Below are 16,622 nucleotides of genomic sequence, written 5' to 3'. Positions count from 1 at the left end.
ATGCTTCCTTTCCTTTACCCCTTCCTCTCTCTCACCAACCCTTCCTTCTTTCTTTCATTCTTTCTCCCACCCCTAAAGACACTCGCTGGCCATCTATCTATCACATACTCATCTAGATTCCTGTGTCCAAGAGTGACCCAGCTGTGCTGTTTGCTCTCACTGGTTCACACATTGCACTGCATTAAACACTGCATTAAACACACCAGCAGGCAATTCCAGAGTAATGAATGCAGCAGAAGACATGATGATGTTTTTGGCAAAACAGAGAGAATAGTGAAAGATTCCCTGAGATTTTTGGCTGGAAAAGGAGACGGTGAGTCTCAGGTGAGGTCTACACCTTATGCAGAAAGACAGGTAGAGTTGGAAAGTAAAGAGAAATTTCTAGAAAAGCAGTAGCTGACAATCATCAAGACCTATCAAGAGCTTTGATAAAACAGCCCGGAGAAAGAAGATGAGGGAGAGATATGGGAACTAATTATAAGGGGCAAGGAGCTCGGATGCTCCTGGGGTGGTGGGCAAGCAACTGATGTGGATGAAGTTAAGTAAGTTTCCAGGAAATCTGACATCGTAATCTTCAAATAAGTGAATTAAATTCCAATACAGAGTAGCAGAGGTTCCTTTTTAGAAAGTGGAGATCCTTAAGACTAATGTTCAGTGCACACAAAGTGTTTTGGAGAGTGCATTCTCTCTCTCTCTCTCTCTCTCTCTCTCTCTCTCTCTCTCTCTCTGTGCGTGTGTGTGTGTGTGTGTGTGTGTGTGTGTGTGTGTGTGTGTGTGTGTGCGCAATATCATTTAAAAATGTAGCTAGAAATTGACCATATCTACTAAGTCAGAACAGAAAAATCTACGACCAGCAATTATGCTTTGCAGCATATGCCCCCGGGAAAGGCAGCTGTGTGGCTTCACTACTGCAATAGCCTTAAATTAGGAACTGTCAGGATGTCTGTCAAGTACAGCAAACAGTACAGAATACTGTGTAACAAAGAGAATTAATGAAGTCTACTCATAAAACAGAGAATACTAAACTGGTAAATCTGGACTGATAGAAGGCAGACAAAAATGGCTACATTCCATTTACAGATACTTTGAAAACAAGCAAAACAGATCAATGTAAGAAGCCCAAACAAGGGCTGTTAGAAGAGCAGATGCCTGGGATCCTGATGATGCTGAATTTTACTGGTTGGCTTTAAAGTCTACCACGGTATTGTTAGGATATGAGCATTTTCCAGATGCTTAGTGACCATTAGTATGGCTACATGGAAATGCATGTGTTTTGTTTTGCCCTTTTCTAAATGCCTAAAAGAATTTAGTGCTAAAGAGAGATTAAAAACATGGTATCTGCCAATGCCTGTGTAGTTAAGCCACATATAATTTCCCCCTCATGGCAATTATTGGACAACTCAGTCTCAACCTATTGGGCTCCAAAGCTGTTGAATGCACTGCTTCCCAACAGAAAAGAGCAACATTAAGGCTAAAGCATACCAGTATGGCCATTAATTTAGTATCTTATATCATAGCCTGGACCTCAAGTGCTGCCTCTCAGGTGACAGATAACTTCACTGATTTCATGGAACAGGAAGAGGGAGGGCGAGGAGATTAGTCTCCTATTTCGCTGCCACTCAGGGATCACATATAAGACCCATTTCTCCTTAGACCACAAGCACCACGCTTCCTAGAACACTGACCCTACAGGTTTCACCATGGATGATTAGAGAAGAAGCTCACTAGACCCAAAGGTAAACATGCTGGAAAACATTTGGCTTTCTGAATGCAAAACAGTGAGGCGATGCCTTTGCCTCCTTTACATAGTGGGATTCCTTGGGCTGCATTCCAGGACAGATTTCGTTACTGGTTGAGCTTCTCCGGGAAATGAGTGTTCTCTAAGCAGTTGTAATCCAGGTCCCTGAGACCTGAAGGTGGATATACCAGCATATGGCACTCAGGAGATGGGCTGCCTCTGGCTCACAGCACTTCACAGCTGGCAGCGTACAGGATGCTGCTCACGTTGCATGTGATCAGGACATAGTAGTAGACACACCTAGAAGTCAGTTTCTCTGCCACACCCCAAGAGAAAAACAGGATATAGGATAAAGAATGGAAGTGGGCAAGCAGAAGAGAACTATTTTCTCTTCAGACACACTGGCCAACTGAAAATTTGATCTGATGAGTCAGTTAGCTTACTTGAAATGACAGGAATTTTGGGGGTGGATGTAAATGACCTGCCTTTCACAGTCCACAGTAACCTTACGAGTTAGGTCTTTAAAGTAACTCACTAACTAGTGAAGAAAAATGCTTGAGAAATCAAATTCTCATTGTTCTCACTGAGTGATTGCTGGCTAAAATTCGGCTTCAGTGATAAGAAAATTGAGGTAATCAGAAACAATTTCTTCTACACTCTGTCCTGCTACTAGGACCATTGATGTACTCTGCTTATTCACCTGAGCAAAGTGCCCATTGGTCCCGCCTAAGCTCAGCCTCTCCGAGCAATAGAATAAGAACAGTCTCTCCCACACACTGTGTGTGTATATGCATGTACATATGTGTTAATATATTGTTTATAATCTAAGAAATAAAGCTTGCCTGAAGATCAGAGGACAGAGCCAGTCACAGAATTAGCCACAGAGGTTCAGGCAGTGGTGTCACACACCTTTAATACTAGCACTTGGGAGGCAGAGGCAGAGATGTGTCTGGATCTCTATAATTTCAAAGCCATGCTGGGCTACAGGAGATTAATCCAGTCTCAAAGAAACAGAACGAGGCAGTGGTGGCACACACCTTTAATCCCAGCACTTGAGATCTCGTGCCTTTGCTACCAGTATTTGAAAGCACACACACCATTAATCTCAGCACTAAGAAGGTTGAGATAGGAAGTGAAATGGCTGGGCAGAGAAAGGCAGGTAAGGTGTGAGGAGACAGGAACTAGAGAGCCTTTTGGCTGAGGACTCAGAGGCATTCAATCAGAGGACTCAAGGAGTTAGTGAGGTGAGAAGTGGTTGTGGCTGGTTTCCTCTGATCTTTCAGCATTTACCCCAATATCTGGCTCCAGGTTTTTATTATAAGACAATTTAGGATTTGTGCAACATATATGTGTATGTATGTGTTGTTTATGTGTGTATGTATATGTTTTATGTGTGTATATGTATATGTTTTATGTATATATGTGTGTGTGTATGTATGTGTTATATTTGTATGTGTTGTATGTGTGCATACGTGTGTGTATATGTGTGTATATGTATGTGTGTATATGTGTGTATGTGTGTATATGTATGTGTCCATACATCTACTACATGTGTGTATGTGTGTATACATGTACATGCCACAGCACATATGTGGAAGTCAGAGGAAATTTGTGGGAGTTAGTTCTCTTCTTCCACCACATAGCTTCTGGGGATCAAACACAGGTTATCAGGATCAATGGCAAGCACCTTTACCCATGGAGCCATCTTACCAGCCTAGGGGTGGACAGTTTGGAGTTACAGCTCAAACAGTAGTATTTTTGAGTTTTGACTACTTCTATGGTTTATATCATAGCAACTCACCTTTTGTCAAGTACAAGCAGCCCTAGACAATATGGAAGCAAATGGGAGTTGCTCTGTTCCAATAAAACCTCACTGACAAAAGGAGAGTGTTGTTAGCTCAGTTTGGCCCCAGGCTTAACTTTCTCAAGTCCTATATTAAATCTTATTTCTCTTGTCTAGCCACAGACACATCCCAACAGTCCTGCTCACCTACATGGGCTCTTGGGTTTCTTGTACAAGACTGGCCTCACCACTATATAAGATGGTGTCATTTCTTATACCTTAAAAGTACCCTGAGTTCACTTCCCTTCCCTTCCCAGGAGCTTTCCCATGTCCCTGCTGTTCATTACATCACGACATCTCAAAAAACAAACAAACAAACAAACTGATTTTGATTTCTTAACCTGTCTCCTTCTGAATCCCCAATGTAATTCCGATCTGGGATTTGAACTCGAGACTCCACTGAGGTTGTCTTAACAAAGCTAGAGTGACCTTTGTGTCATTAGATCCAGTAGTCAATTTCTGGCCTTCATCTTACTTGGAACTGTGAGCAACAAAGGCACAGTTGATTTCACCCCTAAAATTTTTTTTTTTACCTGACTTCCAATGACACACATTTATGGTTGTTGTCTTGCTGGCTGTTCCTTCTCAGCTTCTTTTAGTTCTGACTCTTACATAATGTTGGAGTGTTCATGACTCTGAGGTCAGCTATCTTCTCCATCTAGGGTCACTTTCCAGTTGATCCTTCACCCAGCTTCATTAAGTTCCATGATAATTTTAAATGTTATTAATTAACTAATGCCTTTGAGAAGTTTATATGTGACATTTGTTGCTCAACCGCAGGCCCACATACCAAACTCCCACTCAGCATCTTCACATGGATTTTTCATAATCTCAAACTGAACAGGACCAAAACCGAACCTCTGACATAGCGAGGGGTGCTTCTTTCTTTCCTGACACTCAAGACAAAATTCTAACAACATCTTTGATTTCTTTCTCTTATATAGAACATGGTTTATAAGTATCCGCTGCTGGCTTTTGCTTTAAATTATGAAGATTTAGACCCCCTCCCATTTCCTCTTAAATTTCTCCTTCACTCAAATAACTGGCAATTCACTTAAAATATCCCAGAGTTTGTTAAATGATCTGCTTTTCCCCATTGTTGTCTTCTCCCTGCCCCCTAGCCCGTTACTGAACAAACACTAAGTCAGATCATATCCGAACTCAGTTCAGAACTCCTTGATGGCTTCCAATTCACTCACAGGAAAAGTCAGAGTCCTTCCTGCTACTGTGTTCTTTCAGCCTTGCTGTCTCAGTTCCTGCTGCAGGTACCCTGTGTTGTTTCAAGACATACCAGATACTACCTTGCTGGAGGATTTTATACTTTATATTTCTCTATCTGGAATATTCTCTCTAAATATATTTCTAGCCTATTCCTTCAGATGCTTCAAATCTTTGCAGAGGTAGCACCTACTCATAGATATTACAGGGATTAACAGCCTCGGAGGCCATTGAGTATAAACCACTCCTTCAGGTTGACTTTGGACCACAACCCACATTTCCCTGGTAACACTAGAAAGAGAAGCCCTTCCTCAGGATTGAAATTACTCCATGAGAAGGCTGAGGTATTGAGACTTCCTTGAGGCCCATTAAGAAAAAGCAACTTCTCCCTAGTCAAAACAGAACCCAAGCTCTATCTCTCAGCTTAAGTGGAGATCTGACATTTTAAGCTCCCCAGAACATTATATGCTAAGCTCTCCTCCTCTTAACGGTTAATACATCTGGGCCTGTCAATCACCTGGCCTAAGAAGAGAGGATTATTACCCCATGATGTAACATCCCCTTCTTTCCCACAAGGCCCTCTGCTGGTGCAGACCCATGCAGTGCTTCCACTACAGTCTTTGTACTTTTCTGAGACCTAACCATGAAAATATAGAACTTTTTCTTTTCTTTCTTAAAAATATTTTATTTTATGTGTATGGTGTTTGTATGTATGCCTGTGTACCACTGATGTGCCAGGCACCTGAGGAGTCTAGAACAGGGTGTTGGGTGTCTTGGAACTAGAATTACAGGTGGCTGTGAACCACCATGTGGGTGCTGGGAAATGAACACAGGTCCTCTGCTGCCAGTGCTCGTATCCACTGAGCCGTCTTTCTAGTCCCATCCTTATCCTCCTTCCTGTCTTCTTGTTTGGATACTGGCAAACAAAACAAACAAACAAACAAAACAAAACCCAAAACCAAGCATGCTTCCCTGGCACTCTGGGCTTTTTCACTCTTTCTCTGAAGCCACAACCCTACCAAGCTCTCCATGGTATGTTTTCTGATTCCATTGCAAATGAAATGACCATCTCTCTCCTTCAGGATTTCAGCTCGTCTACAATGTTAAATTTCTCTCGAACTCTATAAAATCCTTCTCAAGCCTCCTTCTGAGTCAGTTTTAAACTTTTTTTTTTTATATTAAGAAGGTTGAGAACCTAAAAAGGAAACCACTGTTTCCTAGGTAATAGAGATGTCTGGTGGGACCAATCTACATAATGTCTACTTGCCCACACTCCCAATCTCTACTTTGTTTGTGTTGACCTCACTTTTCACTTCCTTATTCTTTTATTTTGTTGATTGTCTCTTCCTCACTGGAATTCACGTTCCATATGGCAAAGGGTCTTTGTTTTGTTTTCTGCTATATCCTCAATAACAAGAACAGAACTTGGGACATGGTGCAGAGCTTAATACAATCGTAAGTCAATGGGTGAGTGATTCCAACACCTTCCTGTTACCGATGAAAAACACACATACTGTCAAGGGGCTTCAAAGGCTCACATCTATTTGTCTGGAGAGTGTGGCTGAGAATTCAGATCTGTAGACTCCTTAAGTGATTTCTTCCTTTTTATGTGTTCCTTCTTGTATGCCTAATTTCAGGACTTACTAATACAGATCCTTTCCCCTGCTTATTTCTTTACTACAGTAAGCGAAAGTGGCCTCCGTACTGGAGAAATATTTCACTTACAATGGTCTTGTTTTCTCCAGCAACACAGCAGCCTGCATTTGTCTCCTCAGCAATAGTTCTACTGCTCATTTTGCATTTGTTTAATTAATGGGTAGAATTTTGAAAGGTGACCTTGCAGAACACTGAGCAGTGTTTGTGTTCTTCTTGACTTTTGGATTTGCCCTGCCTACATCATATTCTGTGCCCCCTCCACCCCAGCTTTAATTTTCCTTACATACTCAGAAACAGAGACTAGAGACATCCAAAAGATTTTCTCTCATGTTATTCTCTCTCTCCCCCCAGTTTATGGAGATACCTGATTAAGAATATTATCTTATTGGAGGTACAAATAAGTAATTATTAAGAAACTCTTATAAAATTTCCACAGTGGTTATTAAGGAGGCTAGATAACTCCATTTCTTGAAAAGAGTCATCTAAAGAGGCCATATTTCTTAGGTATCCCAAAGACTCTGGGAGATGTTTTCAAGTTAGAGAATGCACACATGTGCTGAAGAATGTCGATTTGGCTCTGCTAAGTAAGATGATAGGCTCTCCCCATTGTGCTCAGAGGTCAAGACCTGAGATTCTATTCAGCACAATGTTTTTCTTCCTCAATATGAATCTAGACTGAAAAGCTGCCAACAGAAGTCCCCAAATCACATCCAGTTCATAGTTGTATTTGTTTGTCTAACATGATATGTGAAAATAACTGGTGTCTGTCTATATTTAACATCCTATCTGAATTCTCTGGCTGCTTTTGGAGCTAAACTCAGAGGTCAGACAGCACTAGAGTGCAATGCCCAGATCTGCAGGATGCAAATCTCCTGGGAACTTGTTAGACATGCAAATACTCAGAGTCTATCCCAGACCTGCTGGGTGGCACTGTGTACCCAGTCTTTTAATAAGCCTCTGTAATGATTCTGGCCACAGTCAAGTTTTGTGCCTACTGGTTCACAATTGGTAGAAGCTGAAGAGCGGCTGCATTCTGATGAGAACGGCCTAAGGAGACTGTCAGGAGGCTCCCATCCCCCAGTCTTCTCTGCCTTACTTCTGTGCTGTGTAGTTATTAACACACCTAATAAGGTCCTGCACCGATTTAAGTCCACAACCTGTATATAACCTATGCAGTCTCTGCGAATGAATGACTGTCCTTGTGGCTGAGGTTGTTACAGCAGTAAACTGATGGATGAACAGGGATGCTGAGTATTACAGCACCTCTTAACGGTAGAGAATCCCAAGGGAGACTGGACCAAAACTTGGAGAACTAAAGGTTCCTCCAGACTACGAGAAATGTCAGAGGGCAAGCGTGTGTCTAGAGGTGATGCAGAAAATAGAGCAAGGAGGTGTGACAGTTGTGTCTGAGTGACCTTCAAGTCCAAGGTCGGCATTAGAGTAGAAGAGATTGGAGCAAAGAAGGCAGCAGTGATGGCCTATGGACATTTGCTTCTGAATGAGGCTGGTGACTGGCATTGTGGGGGGTTTCAAGGAAGATGCAGTCATGGCGAGATGGCTAAAAACTACAGTGTGTTCCCTAGAGATATCTTCAGAGCCCAGGCTTTTACTCAGATGATAAAACAGACACATTTATTTTAGAGTTTATTTGTTCTTTTCATCCTTTGTTTTCATTTTCTTAGTGGATACCCCCAACCTTGCAGCAGATTGTGAATGCAGGTCCACTAGGAGTCAAAGTAAGAGAGGAAAGAAACAGGACATTCACCATCTCTCCTGGAGCTCCTCGGAGTAGTCAGGCATCTCAGGGAGGTGAGATGAAGTGCTGGGGTGCCAAGTGATAGCAAACACAATGTGAGCATTGGCTTTCTGGAGAGCAGGGATGTGTAGAGAACAGTATGACTTACATTCCTATTTCTCAGACGCGTTGAACTCCCAGAGGGGAGCTGATTGTTAGGGTGCAGGAAGGCTGATGAGTCAGGCTGTGTGAGGAAGACGTGATTGTTGTTTAACTGTAAGAGACACTGTGTTCTTAGTCCAAGCACAGAGGGAAGTTGGAAGACAGTTTCCTTTGCATGTCTGTCTCTCAAAGGATTCAACTTTCTTAAGGACTAAATTAAAAATTTGGTTTCAGCCAGGCATAGTGGCATGCAAACTTAGTTCCAGCACTTCTGTCACTGTGCAGGATAACTATGAATTTGAGGGCAGTCTGGGCTACAGAGAAAATTCAAGGTTTGAGATCAGACTGGCCCATATAGCATAACCCTGTCTCAAAAACAAACAAGCAAAAACAAACAAATAAGAAAACAACTAACTTCAGCAAGTCTGGAATTGTATCTAGGCTAGTGTTTCAAGTCAGCAGCTTCCCTCAGAGATTGGCCTTCCCTGGCTGGCTCATTAAGAGACAAGCTCCTTCTCCTCCCCTTACTCTCTCAGGCCTCCTGCTTTATCCTTCTGCACTCAACTTTATCTGGCACAAAGCATGCCATGTTCACAACTTCATTGGGAGGTAGCTGGTAAGTTTTTCTAGAATTGCAGAGGCAATGGCTTTGTTCATAGCTGAAGCCCTAACACTGGAAGTGTGTCTGGCACAGGAAAGATTCCCATCCTGCAGATTCATGTTGAAGGATAGCACAAGCTGACGTCTACTTGTGAACAAAGTCTGACAGCATTCAACTTTCAGAGGAGCCCAGGTTCTACTGTGCATCCTATATCATGACTGTTAGGTCTCAAACCCTGGGACAGATGGCTGATGTGACTTATTTAACATATCAAAGCAGACCTGGCAACTAGGTTCTCCCAGCATCCCTCAGTCCTTACCTGTTACAGGGTATTGCCAGCATACCCCACTCCCTATCCCAACTCTCAAGCCCAGGGCTTGGGCTGCCTTTCCTTGTATAATCCAGACATTTTGATTATCCGCCCCTTTTTATCTTTTGCTCTCTTGGCTGCTGATCTTGGGTCACCTCTCATCTCCCTTCCTCACTCTCCTCACATGGCTCAGGGTCAGGTCCACTCTGGACTCTCCCAGATGTCTCTGCCTCTGGGCTATGCTCTCCCTTTTATCTGTAATAAACTTTCTCCTCCACCTTACCTAGGAGCAGTCATGTCCTTTCCTTTTTATTTCTTTTTCTCATTCAATGGCACACCCTTTCCTTCAGGGCTAGTGCTATGCAAGACACCTGAGATTAGATACAAGATGTGATAGACTCAGAAAACATTAACAGCGAGAAATATGGCAAATGTGCTTTAGAAGGAAAATGGTATCTGCAGATTTTAACCCTCTGACTGTTGCAGTTTCACTGGCAGGGAGTGGGGAGGTAATTCTATAGAAATTTATATCCAGAGAATGTAAAATATACTATATAACGTCATTAATTATGCCAAGAGCTTCAAGTATTTGCTGAAAAGCAAAACAAAACAACTTTTGCAGATACCATACTCTTGAGGACCATAATGGGATTAGAAATTTAAATCTATGGGAAATTGGTATGTGGGAATCATAGAGAGGAGGAAACTGAACATTTTAAAAATATAACTGCACAAAGGCTTAGAGCAACAGAAGATATACAGATTAGTACACAACATAAGTAGGTCTATATTCAGTCTCAGTGAAGACTTGTCTGAATGTAACATTTATTAGTGTTTTAAACAGAAATATAATGAATATCAAGGCTGGTCATTATAGAAAGGGGAATGTAGATGTATTGGGGGAGACACATTTTTATGAGGGTTAGTAAACGCTTAGCATTTGTTTATCTGCAGTTGTCCATGGTCCACCAACTCATTCAACACTGGGAAATGGGGCTGTGCAAATCAGTGAGTTAACAACGGGACTCTAAAATCGGGAGGAAAGCAGGGCAAGTATGATGGCACAGGGGCAGAGTTCCCTGCCTTGTATTCTCTCCAAGTGTAAATTATACTCTGTCGTTACAAAGAGAAAACAGATTAGGTTTTAACACACCCGGAAAACATAGTTTTCAACACCCCAGAGGATTACATCAGGTTGGTATTTTATTCACTCTGTTGCAAGGACTGAAGTTGATGTTCCAGAAATGATCAGAAACAAACCCCTGCCAAAAATGATTAAAAGATGACAGAACAGGCCAACACGTTCGGCTGTAACTCATGTAATTTTCAGAGCACTAAAGATCGGACAATTATAGACCACAAGGCTCTGACAACACAACCTGACCAGGAGCGACTGTCTAGCTGTGATCTGTGTGGGTACACCAATGATATATAGACCCCTCAGTGCTCTTAGATTCATGTTCTTAACCCTTGAAGGAAATTGAAAGTCACTAGTGTTCTGTAATACAAAATATAAACATGGATGGGGTGGGGACCCTTCTTTAAAACTTCATTTCAGTCCTTTCCAAATAGGACTATTTTAGAATAGCAGTTCTCAACCTGTGGGTCATGATCCCTTTGGGGGTTGCATATAGATATCCTGAATATCAGATACTTACAATTCATAGCAGTATTAAAATTACAGTTATGAAGTAGAAATGAAATCATTTTATGGTTGGGGGTCGCCACAACATGAGGAATTGTATTAAAGGGTTCATATTAGGAAGGTTGAGAACCACTGCTCTAGAGAAGTATCATACTCAAGTCCAGGGAGTCTTAGAATGTAGAGCTTCTTGTCTACTATGTAGTCTCACTCTTCTGTGTACATCTGGAAGGCCCATTTTTTAAAAGTAGAACAGTCATTAGTTACTAAGGAAACACCTGTTTTAAAGTCACCATTCTTGTCTATAGCTGAATAAATATTTACTATTTAAATTCTTTATGTAAAATGTATTTCTTATTTCCCATATTAATTAAATAACTACTACACAACTGCTGGTGATCTGTGTGGTGTTCAGGAGAAACCAGTTTACAAATGTGTTGAAGTTGAGCATCCTCAGGCAGAGAGTTAAAAAACGGCAATGAAGTTAGAAATAGTCACAGGATCAAAGTGAAGATGAAAGGAAGGATGTTCAGTCCCCAGGTGAAATGAAATGTGGTTTTATCTACATTTTGTTTTGCAAAGGAATTTTATCTAATGCCCTATTCCTAATGAAAACAATCTCTGTCACTGAACATAGATGCTTATTATTGAAACATGTTTTAAATACATGGATACTTGGCAGCTGAATTATTTTTAGATGGATGTTTAACCCAAACTAAATATTAAACAAACTGAAAACCTTCCACATGTATTAAACAATATTGCTAGAAATCAGATGGGGACAACAGCTTTTGGTGTCCCCACTTACCATACCTTGGCCACTTCCTCTTGGAAAGCCACAAGATTCAAGTGAGAGATGTTTACCAGGTCGGGCCCATACACCACTGTTATCATGCGCTGCTCCAAGTGCCCGATGTTCCCAACATCCAGAAGTTCACGTAACTTGGGGTCCTGAATAAGAAATTTGAAAAAGAGTAGAATATAAGGAAAGATTCTAACGTGATCGCATACCTTTAAATGAACTCGAATTAGAACCGCCTTTTCCAAGAGGAACTTGAATGAATGGAAGTATTCCATTCTACAGAGACTAGAGAGGTGGAGCACTTGCCAAAGAGCGGTAGGGGAAGACTTCCCAGGGCAAGACCCATGGTTTTCAGTGATGTGCTCTTTCTGTCATATAGTCATCCTGCAACATATGTGTATGTGTTAGAATTCTCCTTTTACTTCCTCCCATCATCTCATGAGTTACACATTGAAATGGAAAATTTCATCTTTCTCCATTTGTGGCCATGTTAAAACAAAAAGGAATTTTTTTTTTTTTCAAGACAGGGTTTCTCTGTGTAGTTTTGGTGCCTGTCCTGGATCTTGCTCTGTAGACCAGGCTGGCCTCGAACTCATAGAGATCCAACTGGCTTTGCCTCCCAAGTGCTGGGATTAAAGGCGAGCACCACTACTACCCAGCAAACAAAAAGGAAATTTTTACAGAATAAAACTGTTCATGCCTGCTACAGTCTAAACAATTAAATAGCCTCTAGAAGCATATGAGTTGGTGCTATGGAAAAGTGGTGCAAAGTTAGGGGGTGAAGGTGAGGTGCTTTGCTGGAGCCTTTGATCATTGAGGGTATTCCTGTGAAGGCCGTATTGAGTCCTGTACCTTTCTTCTTCCTCTTCTTTAGTCCTTCCAGCTCATGGGATGAATGGGTTTGCTATATGTCTGCTTCTGTGAGATGCTGTCCCCTCATTTCACCTACTAGATGCCCAGTAGTAATAGGTCTTCCCAGTCATAGACTGGAACCCTCAAACATGAGCTGACACAAGCCTTTTGTCCATATAAACTGATTGTCTCTGGAATCTGTTACAAAGACAGGAAGACACCTGTGGCAGAAACATGGCCAAGTCTCCTGCCATGGCCCTTCCTCTGCACTGAGTACAGATGTAAAGAAACAGGGTGTCAGCATCAACTTTGCCAATGATAGTTTAAGTCCCTCACTCAGTGTGTTCTGGGATTTGGACATAGGGGATGCCTGCCATCTTTTTCTGAGCAAGCCTTATTCTTTGGAAACACTATGAGTAAGTATCCCTTGGAGATATGGCTTTTTGTTTTTTCCCTCCCCCCTTTTTTTTTTCTGGGAAAAGGAAGTTTCCAAACTCACAGAACTCAAAATAAAACCGAAAATAGGGCTTAGTCAACTTGGCTGTCTTTATTTTCCTCCCATAGGACAGGCCCTGTAGGACTTTTCAGTCCATGCAGAAAATTAGCATCAAATCAATCACTTAGCAAATTTGCTGCCAGCTTCTGAGCAAGGACCACGCTTGCATTTCTATTTATTTAGCAAAACACCAGGCCAACAGGGCCTGATTACTGAGGCTGGTTATTCTGGCCTCCTTCTGGGGGTTTTCTAAAACCTTACAAAGAAAGAATGAATTAAAAAAAAAAGAAGAAAAACAAACAAAAGCTTTCCAGCTAAGTTACTTACTTGGTATCATTAATTCTCACTTCACTTAATAAAACTTTCTCCTGTGTGGCTGTACAAAGAGGCACACTTTCGGGTAAGCTATAGAGAAATAAACCTCATTTCCAAGCTTGCCCAGTAGAGCTGAAGATTTGATTCCCTGACAAGATGAGAGCTTATCAAGCCAAGTGAAGCCTCCTGGAAAGATGAGCTGCTTCCCTCAAAGTATCAATTCCATAACCCACAGAAAAGGAGAGGGATAGAGTCAAATCATTCCCAAATGAAGATTGCAAAGTGGGGGATTTCAGCACTATAGAATCATCAGAAAATTAGAAGAGAATGCTTAAGCAAAATAAACAAAGACACCAGTTGTTCTGGGAAATGATTAATTACATCATAGTTTTCAAACACCATAGAGGCAAGTTTGAGAGTTGAGTGTGTTGATCAATACTTGTATACTTGAAGAGAAGAACAGTTCTCAGAAACCAACTAAAACTTGCATAATTCTCATAGGCAGTCAAAACACATTTGCTTACTCACTAAATAGTTCTGAGTTAAGGATTTCTACTTCCCAGGATTGCAGGGAATAGGTGTGGGGGTTGGAGGTTCTTGTGACTTATCACTGAAATAAAGGACCTAGAGGCATGTAAACTGTCTCCAAAGGAAGTGTCTAAATAGAGAATAATGATCAAAGAACTTCCTAGAATTCTGTTATGAATGATATTACTACTAGATATAGTCAACAAGAATTTAGAAGCAACACATCATCTTTGTAATTTTACTATTAATGACTGCTGATACATTAAAAGTCCCTTGGTCTTTCTTTAATTGGAGTCAGTGTCTGGGCTTGGGTGGATGGAGCAGACTGTGAAAAGAGAAGCAATAACTGAACCTGAACATTGGTGATTCTACCTAGAACTGTTCACATTTCTAACATAAATTTTTTTTAATGATTTTTGAAAATGAACTAGTGGAGCAATTGGATTAGAGATATATTTATCAATAGAAATTCTAATTCTTTAAAATCATGTAGTTCAGGATACAAAATAAGAAATGATTTAAAATATCTAACAAGAAAGTTGTGTCCTAACATTGATTTATTTTATTTTGGAGTGTGATATTTTAAACTACACTTTACTTTCTCTTATACCATTGCTCATTTTAATCCCCTCTGTGCTAATCTTATAATGTGTCTCATGTGAGACATATCAACATGTGAGGCATATGCTGATGAAGATGCCTGTCTCTTCAAGTACCACAGGCTATTCCCAGCAGCTTTAGACCATCAGACTGTGCAAAGGAACAACCTGGGAACACCACTGCATTGGCTTCACAGATGGGGATCTCACAGAGGAAAAGAATTCAATGAACACAGAAGTCTAAAATTTTGTTACTTCTAGACTAGAGTACTGTAGGTCTGGGAAAATGAGTGGTTGTAGTCTAAAAACAAACATGCAAAATCAAAATTGTAATAAGGACAAAGTCCTGCTGATAGTTTGTCTAAATTATTTTTGTCCCCTGTCTTTTCTCCCAAGAAACTTTATGTGAATCTCAAAATTCTTGATAAGTTCACAGAGACAGTTAAACTACCCAGTTCTAGAGCACTTAAACACATGATATGGAGCCTGTAGATGGTTTTACAACTACAACTATTCCTCGACTCTGAATACTGTTTAACTTTCCCCAAAATATTAGAGGATATAGGAAAAATTAAGAGATGAGGTGAACTTGGAATTTTACATTTTCACCTATTATTCAAGTCTCACTTTCTACCGAGAATATTCTTTCTGTGTCTCTCCAGTTGGAGCTAATAAAAGCAACTAAGAACCCTGGCAATTTTCATTTAACCCCTAGGTTATCTCTATTCCTATAAGAATTATGAAGCTGACGTGGTCTGGCTACACAAGTCAACTTTTTCTTAATCAGCCAGGACTTTTGATTAAATTACTTCATGCTCATCCTAAAGAAAGTAGAGTTTTGTTCTTGGTGATATCTATTAGTTAGTAACATTCCCCGGTAATTGGCTGTCGGAGAAATAAAGACTGTTCCACACCTAAGAAAGGTGGACTCAAGTATGACACAATTATGTAATTATATAATTTAGAATGTCAGAGACAGATGGAAAATTATACGTAAGGTTTTTAAAAAGAATATTAAATGCCAGTTTAGATCTTAACTGGTTAACCTGACTTTTAAAGAAAAGTCATTTTATTTATATGTCAGGCTTTTGCAAAACAATGCATCTCCTCAGGATACTTAGGTATCAGAAATTTTTTGTTTGGTGCAGAAAAATATACCTTACCCATTTGTTTTTTATTGTCATCAAATACATCTTTATCAGATTTTAGGCTTATTCAACACTTTTTACATGAAGGAAATTCTGTTCTCGGCACTTAATACAATGTTCTCAATCTGAACTATGGTTATCCATCATTCATAAGAAAGATTAGACATGTGAAAGTCTTTTGGTCAATACCAGTCTAATAATTATAAATAGAAAGTCATATTCCTTGATATAGTTAAATGAGATTGATATAAAAAAATCGTGTGCATGGTTCAATTGGCAGAAAAATAAAAGAGCACCTATTAGTTACCTTCCAAAAGTGATGTTTTAAGTCAGTTTATTAAAAATACAAAATAATCCATATAGTAAATTAAAATAGGAAAGAAAATATGAGCTAATAACACCAATTACCTTTCTAGGATAAATGGAAGCTAAAGAGTCACAGTCAGTGGCCTTTAGACAGTCACCCTTACTGAAAGTCTAAGAATACAAAGTGTATAGATTTTTAAAATTTAATAAGAAAAGTAGTTAGCAACCTCCTTTTCTTGTCAGTATTTATAGCTAATATGTTACTCATGTTACAAACTGCCCCAATCCTTTCTGCCTTCTTTAGACATCTACAAACTCACAACTGCCATCAAAATTCTTATTTTTAACTTTGATTTTTAGATTTATTTATTTTGTATATGAGTGTTTTGCCTGCATGTGAATGTACACTGTATGCATGCCCAGTGCCCTCAAAGACCAACAGCGGGCATCAGATCCCCCCTGGAACTAAAGTTATAGGTGGTTGTGACCCACCGTGTGGTTGCTGGGAATTAAACCTGTCCTCTGCAAGAGCAGCAAGTGTTCTTAACCTCGGAGCCATCTCTCTACCAATGCCAGCAAAACTGCTGCAGAACAACATAAAAGCCCCTAGGCTGGAGGGGCAGAGGTGTACACACAGTAGGCGGCTCGGAGTTCTGTGTTACATCCTGTTT

The 16,622-nt window shown here is 40.4% G+C and overlaps 1 protein-coding gene across 2 annotated transcripts in view; it reads right to left on the bottom strand.

The window, feature by feature from the left end:
• Positions 1 to 16,622, bottom strand: part of Plcb1 (phospholipase C beta 1) — a 714,140-nt gene that overhangs the window by 242,285 nt on the left and 455,233 nt on the right. For both annotated transcript variants that reach the window (XM_052724082.1, XM_052724081.1), the window contains exon 4: positions 11,719 to 11,856. In XM_052724082.1, the coding sequence (XP_052580042.1) occupies positions 11,719 to 11,856 (138 nt within the window). The remainder of the gene's footprint in view (positions 1 to 11,718; positions 11,857 to 16,622) is intronic.

The sequence above is a fragment of the Peromyscus californicus genome, unplaced genomic scaffold, assembly GCF_007827085.1.
Source record: "Peromyscus californicus insignis strain IS unplaced genomic scaffold, ASM782708v3 Scaffold_7__1_contigs__length_154581171, whole genome shotgun sequence".
NCBI lineage: Eukaryota > Metazoa > Chordata > Mammalia > Rodentia > Cricetidae > Peromyscus > Peromyscus californicus.
This window is presented reverse-complemented; position numbering and strand designations above follow the sequence as displayed.